Raw genomic sequence first — 16,879 nt, 5'->3', positions numbered from 1 at the left:
AATTTATTAAGGAAAACACACACGGTATTGTTTTTTTTTTTGATTAAGTATTATAATTACATGCTAAACATCTTTGGTCAACTACACATCGGATAGAAGGAGTCACAGGTAAGATACGTTGACTATTTTGTCGAAATTATGAAAACAGAATAATAATAACATTTAATTCTATGATATTGTATTTATAACACTTATTGACACTACGATATAATAATAAACCTACAAAGTTTGAGTGTTATATAATTACAATTTGTGAAATAAAGTACTAAATCTTAAAGAATAAAAAGAAAATCTAACCTCAGTAATTCTTTTATCCCTCATTATGAACTTTCGCTCTCGTAAAATGCTGTATAACAAAGTTTACACAACTGGAATTGTTTCTTTGGGGCAAAATATTGTCATTGCTCGAGGCATGCCCCAAGCCCGCCCACGGAACAACTTCTTAAAAGCAAAGAAAACATCAAAACTCAACGTTAAAACAAAGGCCCAATTAAAATTAATGAAAGGAAAGAAAAATCAATATACCTTTTAATCTTTGAAATTCATATCTCAACCTTTGCTTAGAAATGAGGAAAATGGTCTGAGCAGATTTCTTTACACAATTATAAAGTTCTTATATTTGTACGTATCTAAAAATTGTGAGAGAAATTAATCGATCGGCTGGCAGTTTCTAGATTCTGAACAGTCCTTATTACCGGCTGAGTAGACATGAAGTATAATTTTTCGTTTCTAAATCATCCAAATGACGCAGAGTTAATTTGCATGAAGATAAGAAACTGAATGGCAGCACTATCGCTTTAAGTCTCTGCAAGAGAATTTTTGTCATTACTCAAACCATTACTAAGGTATTGAACCAATAGAGGTGGTGATGGTAACTTCGTTAGGTACTTCGCGTATCGCAGCTTTTTTGTACAGGATGTTATGTTTAATAAGATTGTATAAGAGATAGTCCTCCCACCAGGCAATAATCAGGAATAATCCCAATATGCAGGACCATACCTAACAGATTAGGTACTGCCAAACAGTTGCAATTTAGTCATCACGTTGTCGTGACGTTACGTCAGAAAATAACGGCTTTCACTTTGAAATTAAAATTGTAACCACACTGTACACTATGGATGGATGCATTAAAGTGATTTGATTTGATTTGAAGTTATGGCTGTCGATAGAAAATTGTAAGAGGCAAACCAGTAACCTGGGGTTGCAGGTAACATTCTAAGCAAAGGTTGAGACAAAGAAATTAACGAATACACAATCCAGGTGACATTATGTGATCGGGTTAACGCTTCGTGAAGGGGTTGTTTCGGGCCGTGGTGCGGGCCGCGGCCGCTGCAGTTTGTGTGCAGTTGCACAGCGCGTCGAACATACGAAGCACGAAGCCTCGCGCCCGGCCCAGTCGCCTCTTCAAATTACCTGTAACAAATAGAGATTACTTTAAATAGGTGTGTCAAAAGAGATGGAGGTAAGTTTTTATATGGAAGAGTCATGGTTTAACAAGAATGGGCCGGCTCAAACAAAGGCAAGAATCTCATAGAAAACTGGCGTGGAACAACGCTTGCATTGTACTTATTTTACCACGTCGATATGCCATATCTGACTTGTTGATATTGCCATATTGATTGCACGGTTGGCGCGGTGGCAGGGCAACCGGCTGCCGCGCAACGTGTAGCGGGTTCGATTTCCACACGAAGCAACTCTTTGTGTGATCCACAAATTGTTGTTTCGGGTCTTTTGTAACTTGTATGTTCGTAAACGCACCCACGATAAACGATAAAATAATGCCATATGCACCATGTAATACCTCTATAAAAACTTCATCGACCAGTAAAATCAACAACTAAAGACACCCAACAAAACAAACAGGACCTACATACACATAACATAAACACGATATTCCTGTAACTACATACTGCAAACTGCATTCATGTAACCAACCATTAATAACGAGAACTGCCGCCATTATCCAGGCGTTGATCAAACAGGCATTGTTTGCAGACGTTTCGAACAGCACATGACGTGTGACGTCATCAACCAATGACACGCGAGAAACTACTTTGGGTAGAGGGCGTATGTTGCGTTTTAAAGTTTATCTTTAGTAATAAAATCAATCAGTCAGTACCAAATATAATTTTAGTATATTTTTCATAAAAAATTGAAATATAACAGCTTAATGTGCCTCAAACTAGTTCTCTAATATACTCTATTCAACCCTGACTGTGTTGTTCATTGTGTGCAACACTCCGCCCTAATCTACATTGGAATCACGTAAGTAATAAATAAGAATCACAGCACCTATTAGTTACCTACTGACCAAAGCCTCTGCTCACATGAAGAAAATTTTAAGCATTAATCACCACGCTTGCTCAATGCGGGTTGGTGATACGAAATTATAATCCCAGATATCCTTACGATGTTTTCCTTCACCGTTTGTCAGTGGTGTCTAAATAAAAACTAGCAGATTTTGTCTTTATTATTACACATAATATCTAAGCCGTTATTTACCTACATTGTTTTATTAACATTTAGGTTTTAGCATACCTACGTTTTGTACTTTCTAGTAAAAGAGTAGAAGCGTACATGTTTAATAAAAATGGCTTGCTTGCTTGTGGTAAGCGTACACAGGCCCGCATCGGACGGATCGCATTAAACGGATTGATTCTATACAAGGCAAACTAAATTCCGTTGCGTACGATGAGTCTGATGCGGGCCTGTGGACGCTTACCTTTAGCCTCCACTTCAATTTGAACATTGTATAAAGTACTACAAGGTTCAAGTTTCAAAGTAGATCTTAGGTTGAAAGTAAAGTTGAAGTAATAAGTTGTATTGAGTACTTTAATGAAAACTGTAATGACGGCAACTTCTTCGAGTACTCAACAAACTGTCTAAAGTTTTACTGTTAATTTCAAATATGAACCCTTTGCTTGTTTAAATATAAAGTCGAAATCTGAACGAAGCTAGTTTCTTACCATAGAAGATTTTTAGAGTAAATAGAGATTTGGTTTAAAATAAAAAACGAATGAAAACAAGGATACAAAGCTATCAGCACTATAAAATATTGAAATGCCTAAAATACGATAATTACAGCGTTCTAACTCTGATTGGTTGATTTATTCGAGCCAGCCAATCAGAACGCCGAACGCGCCCTCATTTCTTTACTTTAAACGTCAAACACACTCGTACTAAGGATACTGAACAACATAACCCGCTTCAGGGAACAAATGAAATACTATTATCACATAAGACATACAGACAATCAATTTTCTCAGTAGTGTTTGCTATAGCTTCAAGTTAGTAGATAGCAAACATCCGAGCCTTAATCAAACAGGCTTTGTTTGCACTGCGGTTGAAATACGAGCCGTGACATATGACGTCATAATATATGTGAGCAGAACTATAAGATTATGGACTTAGTAAACTTTCACGTAATGTGTGGTTTAGATTCTAAATGATCGTTGTAAAACCTCCTTGATAAATGGTCACGCCTTTTATCCCATATTTTACAGCATAAAGGGGTAGGTTGATGCACATTACGGCATAAAATGCCACAGTAAAAAATGTTGGGCGCATTTCCAGACTACGTGTTACTACTGAGAAATTTTCGATAAAGACTCAGCAGTACTTTGAACGATTTGTATTTAACCGACTTCCCAAATCAGTGGTAGTGGCTGAGCAACCGGCTGTCGTGCAATGTGTAAAAGATCCGATTTACGTTTAAAACATTTTTTTTGCGGTTGATATGTTTTTTTTTACTATCTAGGAAGAAAATCAATTTTCCTCCTTCCTGATTTATAGCATTTAGGTACCTATCTACTAACATACTATTTACCTACATCTTATAAGACAGTTACCTACTATACCTGTGGTTAAATCTACAAACAAGCTGCATAAGCAAGAGCGATGGCTTGTAACACGCCTGTCACATGACGTCATCACATTCTGTTTGAAGTAAATCTCTACAAAGAGAAGAGAGATTATGAAATTTCAGCTTAATTAAGATTCTCATTATTTCGGTGTATACCGTATAGGAACATGAGTGATATCGCCCTTTATGTCATGCCAACGTAGGAACATGGTTTCCGTAAGTAAATGAGTTACAAAATGTGATAGTGAGTTTGGTCATTTATTTATTTGAATGCCTTTTCTTTCATGTTTCTGTTTTTCATGACGTAGCATGTAGTTACCGTAGTGTATCTACCTATCATATTTTTTACCACACCTAATCTTCCCGAGACAACAGTGTGAGTCGGAAGAGCCGACTGACTACCGATTTCAATAACCGATCATTGAGATCGGTTATATGCTGTATGCCAAAATGCTCTAGGGAGTTTCTGTCAAAAATGAAGATTTTGAGTTAGATCGGTTATTATAATTACCGCTGAATGCAGGTTGTTTCCAACCGGTCTATCTGGAAGTAATTGGGGGATATGTTGTTCCTATGTTCAGCAGTGGACGTCTCGTAGCTGATATGAAGATGATGATGATGATGATGATTGAAATTGGCAGTAAGATACTACACGTTTAAGAAAGACCGGGTAGCAGCGCTATCTTACCTGCCCAAGCTTATACGACATCTATTTACGTACATTTCTTACAAATACAAATAAGAAAATAAATACAAATGTTCCACTATTACTCCAAACAATACAAAGGGATTATTACTATCGGGAATATACAACCATAGAAAACCCAATGTGGTCAACATTTTATTTACAAAAAAGGTCTGGTAGAAAAAGTTTAATATACTTATGTGTTGGCCTGTATATATCTATTATATTCTATTCTTAGGCTTTCTCGATACAGCCAGTACGTGGATAACCTTTTACGACTTGGGGTCGTTTCTATAATCGGTATAAAAACTTTTATCCCAAATCCTACTTTACTTGAATAGTAAATAAAAGAGGCGTACTCAGTTATTTTAGTCAAATTATAATCCGATCTTAGGCTTAAAGTAACCCTGAATGATAAATCGAGTTCTTTTCGTTAAAGTTTCTAAGTGTCGGCTAAAATTACTTAGAGAAAATATATAAAGAAACAGATTTTCAGATGAAATCCAAAACACTTAATTAAAACAATATACTCGCAAGTAGGTAATTTACTAGTTCCACATTGTTGAAAAACTGGTTTTATCCAGATAATCTAGTGTACAAGTTGAAGTGAACAAGGCACTACTTTTTTGCAATTTCAATCCAATAAAATCTCCATAATCATTTAATGTCAAGAACTATACAACTCCAACCGAAGTTATTAAAATAACATTTAGAGTATGGAATATAAAGCAAAACTCAATACCATTTGATTCATTCAATATACCAATGTCCAATATCAATGTCGATCAATCGGAATTGGATTCAAGAGTAAGCCCTGCTGATCTTTAATAACACGAGTAAAACCACGTTCCTGTAACACTCATGAAAAGTACAAACCAACACGCAGGGTAAAAACTAAAGCCAAGACAGAACGCGTTTAAAATAAATGAATAAATAAAACATGGCCGACTACACCATTTACATTTCACTCAAGAGAATATACAGGTTGTAACAAAAAGGGGGTATACATATCAAGTGCACGGTTCCTAGACAACATAACAAACGATACGGGAAGGGTTTTTTAATTTTAAACTCATGTTTACATGGAACGAAGTTATGAATTTTTCCAATACATAAAATTCCAGAAACCGAACATCAATATTAGGTAGTATCAATACAGGTACTAGGCGATCAGATTTACAGAAGAAATGTTTCGTCATATTAGCGAGTAAACACTGTAGTGTTGTGATACGTTCGTATGATTTAAAATCAAGAACTATGCGACACCAAATATTTGGTACCATTTTTTTTTTTGAAACTTATTTTGAGCTGAAACTTTGTGTAGAGATTCTATTTATCCTGTATCCTTCAGTGCGTCTTGATGTATATGGGTATTTTCATAGGCTTAGCAAGGGAGCAAGGGAACAAGAGAACACCACCCGAAAAATGCGTACCTATACATTACAGAGCGTTATTTTTCTAGTTAGCATAGTACATCCCCTGTTTGGCAAAGGTCTCTATGACTACCTATGAATATGTTTATTACATACTAGCTTTTGCCCGCGGCTTCGCTCGCGTTAAGAAGTATTATTATTAATTAGGTATGGTTTTTGCGGCTTTACTTTTGTTTAGCGTGTGTAAAAAATTAGGGCCTACAAAACTTCTTTGTACACAATATTCTTTACTAATCTGTCATTAGGTGCTACGCCTAGTAGCTTTATGCATGCAAAATCTCAGCCTCGGTTAAAAATTTACCAAGTTTCATACAAACTTTTATCCCCTATTTCATCCCCTTGGAAGATTGGATGAAAATCCTTTCGTAGCGGATATGCCTACGACATAAGATCTACCTGCATGCCAAATTTCAGCACGATCCGTCCAGTGGTTTCAGCTGTGCGTTGATAGATCACTATGTCAGTCAGTCAGTCACCTTTGAGTTTTATATATTTAGATTACATATGTAAATAGATTTTTTTTCTCATGAATGAAGGAAGTTTTGTTCGTTTTACTTTCTTGAACCCTCCCGATACTAAAACCTGGCTACGTCTATGGGTATTTTGTTACACGCTGTATAGAATGTAGTTTCTCTAACCGTACACAGGAAGACACTCGTTTATTTAATATGTATGTATGCGAACATTTTGTACTGAAATGGACAAAGTTCCCTAACACGTCTGTTTATTATTCAAATTCGTAAAGTTTGTAAGCCTTTGCTAGGTTCCGAGTCACGAATACAGTTCGCTACTCGTACGTAGTTTAAACTGGGATGAGTAATGTTGTGGAGTTTGTGTTGCGATTTTGGTTAATGAGATATTTAGGTGTAGCCTGGTATTAGTCGTGGAGATGAGTTATTGTGAGAGATGTTGATTGAATCTTTATATCAAAGATCAATAACCTGTACAGTATGTCGATATCCTCTAAGTGAGAGGGTTTGCTACAATCTCTAATAAAAACTATCTACTCATAACTTTAGCTTATTTTGTCTAGATTTTGGTTCTTAAACAACAATTGTCTAATATATGTATTTCATATATGATCTATGAAATGGATGAAATAAATCTGTATTTCCCATTAGCTTCTGCCAGCGGCTTCGTCCGCGGTCCCGGGAGATAAAAAGTATATTTTCAACCTCAACCGAGTCAGCTCATACCCTGTTAGTATACAAAGTTTCATCAAAATCATCTCACGCATTAGTGTAATTTACAAAAAATAGGTACAAACCTTATAGCAGTACAAATTTCACTAATGCATTTGTATGCATTTTCACAAACATTTAATTGAAAATGTCTTTCAACCTTATAAATAACAAGAAAATTCCATTTAAAAACAGAACGTAATTAACTCCAATGACCTTCAATAAACATTCAATGCACAGGACTGTGTAGAACGAGCACTGCATTGAATTTACAACAAAGAGGAACGCGTTCATGCGAAAATTGATAAAAGCGAATTGTTCTACCAAATCAATATCGCAAACAATAGTGCAAATCAAAAACAATTATATTGCAGTGTTAATAGAGTACATTTTACAATATCATACTCTGTACATAGAAGAGGTAGAAATAGGTATCCACTGCTGAACAATGGACTCCCCCTTAAGATGAGGTTTGCTATAATCTGTATAGAGAACCGCTTCTCTCGTAAGGATTACATTTATCTGTCGACTCCCGCCCGGTTTCACCCGCTCTGCTCAGCTCCCATTGAACGTGATCTTTTATAGCTTATAGCCTTCCTCCATAAATTGACTATCCAACACAAAAATAATGATTTGCCTGCCTGCACGGCTGTAGTGGTGGCGGGCAAACGGCTGCCACGCAACGTGTTACGGGTTCTATTCCCGCACACACACTCTTTGTGGGATCCACAAATTGTTGTTTCGGGTCTGGATGTCATGTGTATGTGAAGTTGTATGTCTGTAAATATACCCACGACACAAGAGAAAATACTATGTGCAGCAACGTTCTAAAATCTAAAAGTCGAAAAGAAATATGTTACTCACGAATTTAGGCGCTTATATTAAAAAGGCAACTAATAGATTTATGAAATCTAGCAATCAGACTAGATTTTGCCGAGCAACGCTAACGAAAGCCTAAAATGAGAGCAAGTGCTTTCTAATCTTAAAGATTTTAAAACTCTAACAAAGTCGGTAAAAGAAATATAAAGTAAACGTTCCACGGTATCTTTATAATCTGATACTAACTTAATGAAGACTGATAAATAAAATTGGAATGTCTGTTTGTAACACTGAAATAACTGCTTTTTACTACATGCATATTAATTTACATACGATACATCAAATCACATTTTTACTACGAGTATTTTTGTCTGTCTGCCTGTTTGTTCCAGCTAATCTCTGAAATGGCTGGACCGATTTTGACGGGACTTTTATTGGTAGATAGCTGATGTACTAAAGAGTAACTTAGGCTACTTTAATTTTAGAAAAATACCTAATTCTGTCAGAAGTTATTATTCTATGTGGGCGAAGTCGTGAGCAACAGCTAGTTGGACATAAAATACAACTTTACTCCGCTCAAAGTTTTAATAAGAGGGAGAAGTTTTTCGACGTGGAGGATTGGAGGCGGTGTCTGATGTAAATAAACTCGAAGACTGCCTTCTTGAAAGGAGGTCATTAAAAGCTATCAGCAAATATTTACAGAAGGAGAAATAATATTCCACATTTTTATACACTTTTCCATAAAGTAAAGCGAGCTGGGATTTCCCAGCGACACTTCACTCAATGTATCGATCGTGAAGCAAGTACGAAGAGGAGATGCCATAATGTGATTGTGCACTGTGACACTAAAAAACGTCGCTCCCAAAAATATAGTTTACTTGACTCCGTTTTCCGGAACTGTGGACAATATCCGCAGCTGCGGACAACGTAAAAGGTTACCGAAGCAGGAGAAGGAACAGGGTGGTTTTTAGTCAGTAAGAGTGTGACACTTCCTCTCGCTTCACCCAAGGCGGGAGAAGTCATTGGATGATTTTCAAGCCAAACGCATCCACAGCAACGTAGCATAGCACATCTGGGAGAAAAGCACCTTAATCCAAGTGTCAGGCAAAGTTATATTGAGTTTCTTGATTTAGGAGTCGTAACTATTTTATTACTTACAGTAGCTAAACTAGAATGGTTCTCAATGAATGGCATTAATGTCTAACCCTTCAGGGGAACAATAGGTGTAATAGCATGAAGTGTTAAGTAAAGTCAACATAATTTGGAAACAATAAACATCGAAACTTTCACATTATTAATATCTAATCACGTAATATTAGCTTAGGGGAAGGCCTTTAATCCCCGAAGGGGTACGCAGAGGTGCACATTACGGCACTTATTGCCACAGTAAATGTACACACACCTTGCACCATTTGTGTTACAAGTCCCATGTAATAGGGGTTGAGCCTACTGCCGTACACCAGGCACAAATCCTTTCTTTACTTCATACTTACTAAAATTTAGTAAGAAAACGAAAATCTTCATGTAGATATGTATTTATAAAGACTTAAGACATCAATTTCATTACATTGAAAATACTCCGAACTCCCAGAGCAGTTGGAAAATAATTTCACCATTAGAAGCTGACTTTTTACGAAATTACTTAGCCTACTTTTCATCCCAATATTCCTAGTATTCCTACGAGGATACTACTACGTATGATCAGAACAAAACCTACTCGACAGAAATCTAGATTCCACTCAAGCTAAGCCGCAGATCTAAAGTCTAGTTTCCATTAAACCTACGTATAATAGAACCATTTCTGCTTTCAGTAGGTAATTTATGACGTCATAAAACAGTTCTAAATCCGTCGCTTAAGTCTAGGAAGGTTATCAGTGACTCATTGTTTGCAAGACCTAGTAAATCAACGTAGTTGTGTTCGCACGCATTGTAAAACAATGTCATCAAGTTGTAAATCTTTGTTGTGGGCTTTAGAGGTAAATACACCTGTATTCTGTATTGTGTTAAGTATTGAGAGTAAAAGTAGGAGATTTGTTGTAGTAAATTGTTGTGGTGTCCCGGAGGCTTGAAAAACCTGATTCTCATGCATAAGGGCGCGGGCTTACGTGACTTCTTCCGAGTTATATGTACTTTCTAAGATTAAGACGCAACTGGCGAAAAGTGAAAGAAAACATCGTGAGGAAAACTGGGATTACAGTTTCTAATTATAAGTTTGAAATCGCAAACCCGCATTGAGCAGTGCATCAGGAGTGGCCACTTATACACTTTATCCATAGTATTACATTCATACGCACTATAATAGTATACGGCACGGTTGGCGCAGTTGTTGGGTGATTGGGACTTTCTTAGTAAAATGATCATTATCAGGAAGTTCAGTGGTGTGTCACCCCCGAGCCTCGGAAAGCACGTAAAACCGTTGGTCCTGTGCCTGATCTCTATCCGATCATTTCAGTCTGCCATCCCATCGGATTCAGAGAGTGAGGAAACAGAAAGTGCACCTGTGTGTATGCGCACACACCTCTGTACTATAATATCTCCTGCGTACTGGGTTAGTCTAGTTAGACAGACTGACAACCGTGATGAAAATCGATCGGGAAATATTTACTAGTACATACATGGGTAACAAGCAGAATAATCGATGATACATTCATGCGACGAGTTTCCTTGACCTATTATGTGATTTGCATACATTACACACAGCCACACAGCCTGTTATTTACATCCAAGTAAGGTAAATGCTTTCTTTGATGCAGAATTAATTATTCAGTCGGCTATTGTAGTTAATTGCCAAGTTATGCGTATGTGAATTATACTTTAACAACGAGCAATTAGAGTTTAATTCGTAGTAACGTGGAACGGGAGATTCCTTTGGATATGTATTATTTACTTTGACATTAAAGTTATTACAAGTTTTACTCACGTTTTACGTTATTATTACCGTATTGTATTTGCGTCTTATAGATTTCATCAACGGTTTATGGTATTTCAAGCTTCGCAACTTGACAAGGGAATTTTGTCGTCGTTTTCTTGAAATTCATCCTTATTATTCCCATACAAATCTTTTTCTCACAATAACGCTTGTAATAATATAAGTGAGGCGGTTTTCTTTTCTAAAATTTCAATAAGTTCGGACATATTCAAAAACATTAGTAGATAATCTGCCTCTTACCCAATCCACGATAGAACCAGAGTCTAAACTCACAACCACTTAAAAGAACTAGAACCAACAAACTTAAGAAAGAACATCCCAAACGTTACAATAATAACACGTTCTCAAAGTAAATAATACTATAAGTATAAATAAATAATACGCTCGCCCCGAATAATACGAAGCCTGACATAATACGCTACGCATATCAACCTGTAATAATACGTCGTATCACGAGCCTCGAATGTAATTTGTGTCTCCTCAAACGTGTAATGTGATCTGTATTATGTAAAATACTTATATTATTCCTTTCTTAATATAAAATTGAAACCACACACATTATCAGGCCTATGACAATCTATCTCTCACATAAACGGCACGGCAGCGCGACAGCGGCACAGCGTTGTCTGCTTTGGGGACAAAACTTTTTTTTATGGAATTGGAGGCAAATTATCCGACGGATCACCTAACATAGTATCTAGCTATCAGCATGCCTGCGATGTCAACTCCTCAAAGATCTCCCCATGGCATAATGATGTAAGCGCGCTGTCAGCGCGGGGACCGCTCGCTTGCAGCCTTTTAGTATTAATGTTATGAAATATATCTATCCTACGAACAACATAAGATTTAATGTTCTATGACAAGTTTATTGCTGAGCTGGAGCGGTGCCGTTAAAACATGTTATGTCTTTTAGACTATAGGGCTCCTCTATTAAAGAGCTTTTGTCGTCGCTCGGTTGGTGGGGTAATTAAAGATTGCATTTAAATATGTTCATAGGGTCATATAAAAAATATAACTTAATGGTCACACTTAATGGTAAATAACTTAATATTAGATATCTATAAAGGTTTTAAATAAATAATTTTGTTTAGCCTTTAGGTTTAGGTTATGCGTGCCAAGCAAATATGGATAAAACCAAGATAATTCTAAGGAACTGTCTATGCGAAAGAATATTATGGACATAACAAAAGTAATAAGCGTACGTGTGTAGGAATCCCCAACTGAATATTAAGAAGATCCTTTGAGAATTTGAACGAATTTCGGAAGATTCCAAGCCTGATATAAAATGGAATATAAGCATACCATTATGCTTTTTATGAGGCAATAATCATTCATTTAGATGATCTCGTAAACAATTAGTATATTACAAACCTACGTACCAGTTTGAATTTGAAGGTAGGTACTGTACTTAAGTTTAATGATAAAGGGTTCGATCTAAAAATATCTTTACGTATTGATTTGTCTGTGCTGCTATTTGAGTTTGAAAGCTTCCATAAAGGTGTCCAATACTGCGTTCTTCGATCCAGACGCAATAAATAATGGTAAAGCATATTTATTGCGACTCAAAGTAATTGGTACATTATTTGACGTCCTTAGTAAATGTACGTAGCAAATATATCATTGATTACACAGTAGCTTCTGCCAACGGATTCGCCCACGTTTCCGTGAGCTAAAAAGTGGCCTATGTGTTATTTAAGCCTCAAAGAGCCATCAGACCACCACAGATGGGGCCCAGTAGGGCTGATGCCTAATCCGGAGCTGCGGACAACCTAGCGGGTTTACCGGGGCTCCGGCTCGAAAGGCAGGAGAAGGAACGGGGTGGTTTTTAGTCAGTAAGAGTCTGACACTCCCTCTCGCCTCGCCCAAGGCGAGAAAAGTCATTGGATGATTTTCCCATCTCAAAAAAAAAAAATGTGTTATTTGAGACCATCATCTACCCTTATTCCAATTTTAATCTCAGAATTCCGATCAGTGAAGGAATAACAAACAGACAACCAAACAAACATAAACTTTCGCATTTACTTATATAATATTAAAGTAAGATTTATTTTAGCACGTATCACTAGTACCGACATTATCAATTACCTACTCAGTCAGAAAACGTCCATTGCTGAATGCCTCTCACACAACCTATTTTCTTTACATCTTATTTATGTTAAAGCCAACGTAGACTTTCACGTTTTAGGTACATTTCTTTTACATCGATCAATATCTTAACGTATCCTTGCCGACTTTGAGTACCTTCCTAATTTATTTGCCTCTTTTGCATACTTCACGAAACTGACTGATGTATTCCTCTTTTAAAGGTACTTCTTTCATTTATTTTCAAATCTGAGTGGAAACATCTCATTAATACAGAATTCAATTATCGACTGCACGGTTGGTGCGGTGGCTGGGCAACTGGCTGCCGCGCAACTGGTAGCGGGTTCGATTCCCGCACGGAACAACTCTTTCTGAGATCCATAAATTGTTGTTTCGGATCTGGGTGTCATGTGTATGTGAACTTGTATGTTTATAAACGCACCCACGACACAGGAGAAAATCCTAATGTGGGGCAACGTTTATTAAAAAAAAACATTACATAATGACACTGTAATAAGTAAAATTTTATTACAAACTGACTGACTGACTTATGTTTTACAAAACACTTGAATCAGTACCGCTCAAAGTCAAAGCATAAAGTATCAAGTATCAAGACTCAGACGTCAGTCATTTGTTTCCGTTCTTTCTTTGAAAATGTGGTTCGAGTTGAAATGCTTTGGAAAACATGTTGCGAGTTCTTTGAACGAACTGAATTTTTTTATTTTTCTTTTTTTAGTTAACTTTGTGGCGTGTGGGCTTTGTAACGGAATAGTGAAGGAATCGGGACTGTTTAAAGTTTGTTACTTCTTTCTTTTTCTTTAGCATAGCGTGGCTCTATGACGCTTGTTGAATTTTTAACTTTATGTCTTTTGAGTTTAGGTATGAAATTGTGTGTGTAGTATCATATAATCTTACATCAAGCACCGTACTTTAGTTAGTGCATTATTATCTTTCTTTATTAAATTATGTTTCACAATACACTATATTGTATATGTATTATATCGTTAACATATACTGTGTTCAAAGTTCACTGTACGGTTGGCGCGGTTACTGGGCAATCGGCTGCGACGTACCCTGTAACGGGTTCATTCCCGCACGGAGTAACTTTTTGTGTGATCCACAATTGTTATTCCAGGTATGGGTGTCATGTGTATGTGAACTTGTATGTTTGTAAACGCACTTACGATACAGGAGAAAATCCTAATATGGGGCAAAGTTTTTAAAAAGAAAAGAATAAGTGTTGAATCATTATAAAATCTAGCAAAACTCATAATAACTAAGTAAAGTTACCTCATACTTAAGTCTACCACATTACAAGTGACACACAACGATTATCACGCCTCCCCAAAGTGGTACACCGCGTTTAAAGTACATAATGAGAAAAGTTTTTGTTAAATACTTACTCAAGTACTAGGTATGAAAGGTTGCTGTAAAACAGTTGTGCCCAACCTTTTATAATTCTTACTAAGTTGGGGAGCCCTATCACTATTACCTACTTTGTTTATGTGGTCCTACACTCTGATTTTATCATGTTTATTCTATATATTATATTATTGGTAGGTACCAATACTATGATATATAAAGCTGAATAGTTTGTTTGTTTGAACGCGTCAATCTCCTAAACTACTATTCCGATTTGAATAATTATTTTTAAGTTGGATAGCTCATCTTCGGCCACATCTTCGCTTCGCTGTGCTGGCAGTAAGCAGGTTGGTGGTCAAACGTAGACTTATCAACGTTAAAAAATATCGAGAAAGTCTATAAAACGTCACACTTCAAGCAACAGGAGTCGAGCAGAGTTGGGTAAAACTGCGCGAAAAATGTATGATATAATTTACCTACGTTATATTATGTGTGAGTATTTTCTCGTCGCTGTCGATGATATTATTATCGGATCAGATTTACGCCAATCAGAGCGGAGCGTAATTAATATCGTAACGATATACATAACAGGTTACTAAATGAAGCCATGTACCTACTACTACTACTACTAGTTATTACTTATACCTTGGCTATGTACAGAAAATATTATAATCTAGAAAGAAGAATTCCTATTTTAAGTGTATTTAAAGAGTTTTCTTAATGGTTGTATTTTCTTAGTAAATAACAGCACGGTGTTTGTAATCGTATCCTATTTATTTTAGATGACCATAACGTAACAAAATTGGGCCTATCAATGGTGAATAAAAGTTATGAAGTGTGAAATATAGTTAATACTAGCTGTTGCCCGCGACTTAGTCCGCGTAGAATAATGACTACTGACAGAAATCGGGGTATATGATTTTTTCTAAAAATTAAATTTGCCTAAGTTACTCATTAGTACATGAGCTACCTACCAATAAAATCGGTCCAGCCAATCCAGAGATTAGCCAAAACAATAAGACAGACAAATAAAAATTGTAAAAAAATATTTTTGTGTGTATCGTATGTATATTCACAATAATATGCATGTAGTAAAAAGCGCTTTTTGTAATATGACAAACAGACATTTAAATTTTATTTAAAAAAATACCTAAGCAGTTAAAACAAAAATAGCAATATTCTCTAAGCCAGTGACATCAACCTCGTTACAATTTCTATTTGATTACGTTTCAATGTAATTATGTTCCCATCTTGACTGGAAACCACATTTCTCTATTATTCAAAGGTTAGCCGTCAACTGTACCCTTAGTACGAGTTTATTTTACGTTTAAAGTAATCGAAATGAGAGCGCGTTCGACGCTCTGATTGGCCGGCGCGAATAAACCAACCAATCAGGGCGCCGAACGACGCTGTCGACAGCGTTTCGATTACTTTCAACGTAAAACAAACTCGTACTAAGGGTAGTTGACGGCTAACCTTTGAATAATGGAGAATTGTGGTTTCCAAAGCAAATTCGTACTAAGGGTACTGATATCTGCCAACAATGAAAATCTTCAAACAGAGTTACTGACTGAGTTGGATAGGATGTTATTATATCAAAGACAATGATGTCCTTTTGTTTTTTAATTGTAGTACAACTATGTAAGTAGTCTATTATAGTCCATGTTAGTAAAATAAAATTAAGTATGTATAAGTTTAATACACCATATTTTTTAAAGTAGGTATTAGTATAAGCCGGTATACGAGTAGACGCAATACCTAATGGTAAGCAATTGCTGCTGCCTATGGATACTCGAAACACCAGGTTAGGAATTTAAGGATTGTCGGGGTATCGGGATTGGGAATTGGGCCTCCGCTAACCTTATTTATACAAAAAACCACAACTTGCGTTGTGGTTTTTTGTATAAATAACGTCGTTTCACGTCGGTTTTCTGTAAGGCCGTGGTATCACTCCGGTCTATACATTTCTGCCAAAGCATCTCTCTCCCCATAACTCTATTCATCCCTATATGGTGAAATGTCATCTAAATCGGTTCAGTAATTTTCGTGTTTTTCAACAAATAAATAATGTTGCAAGAGGGTGCCAAATTATTTCTTCTAAAGAAAAATCTTTGCATTAATATCTACATACAAAATAAACTGTCAAACCCAAGTCAACTATATCAAATACATACATACAATATCACATACCTATAGAAACGGTTTACATATAAAATGTAAGCAAAAAAGCCGACATGACAAGCACACACCCTCCGTCGCATTATCGAACGTTCATTTTCGATTTAGCAAAGAAAGCAAAAAGGATAGCATACCTACGCAGTTGTTACAGTAGCAACCCTATTAGACGCGAGATCTATATATTATCACAGGTATAAGTAACAGATATCACGCAGATAACAGTTAATGAACTGTTCTTCAAAATAACAGTCTTCGCTCACTCAGTCTCAAATGCTACGCCCAAATCACAATCACATTTCAAATTACAGACAAGGATAAAATACTAGCCTGTTAAATCATGATCTGTTA

General features: G+C 36.3%; 1 protein-coding gene across 1 annotated transcript in view; it reads right to left on the bottom strand.

The window, feature by feature from the left end:
* Window positions 1-1,200: 1,200 nt before the first annotated feature.
* LOC118274227 (uncharacterized) overlaps window positions 1,201-16,879 on the bottom strand; it is a 41,064-nt gene continuing 25,385 nt past the window's right edge. Inside the window, exon 3 of the mRNA XM_035591657.2 lies at window positions 1,201-1,413. Within this exon, the coding sequence (XP_035447550.1) occupies window positions 1,280-1,413 (134 nt within the window). The 3' untranslated portion in view covers window positions 1,201-1,279. The remainder of the gene's footprint in view (window positions 1,414-16,879) is intronic.

This window comes from Spodoptera frugiperda, chromosome 3 (assembly GCF_023101765.2).
Source record: "Spodoptera frugiperda isolate SF20-4 chromosome 3, AGI-APGP_CSIRO_Sfru_2.0, whole genome shotgun sequence".
NCBI classification, from domain to species: Eukaryota; Metazoa; Arthropoda; class Insecta; order Lepidoptera; family Noctuidae; genus Spodoptera; species Spodoptera frugiperda.
The sequence above is the reverse complement of the archived record's forward strand: the minus strand, read 5'-3'. Positions and strand labels throughout refer to the sequence as shown.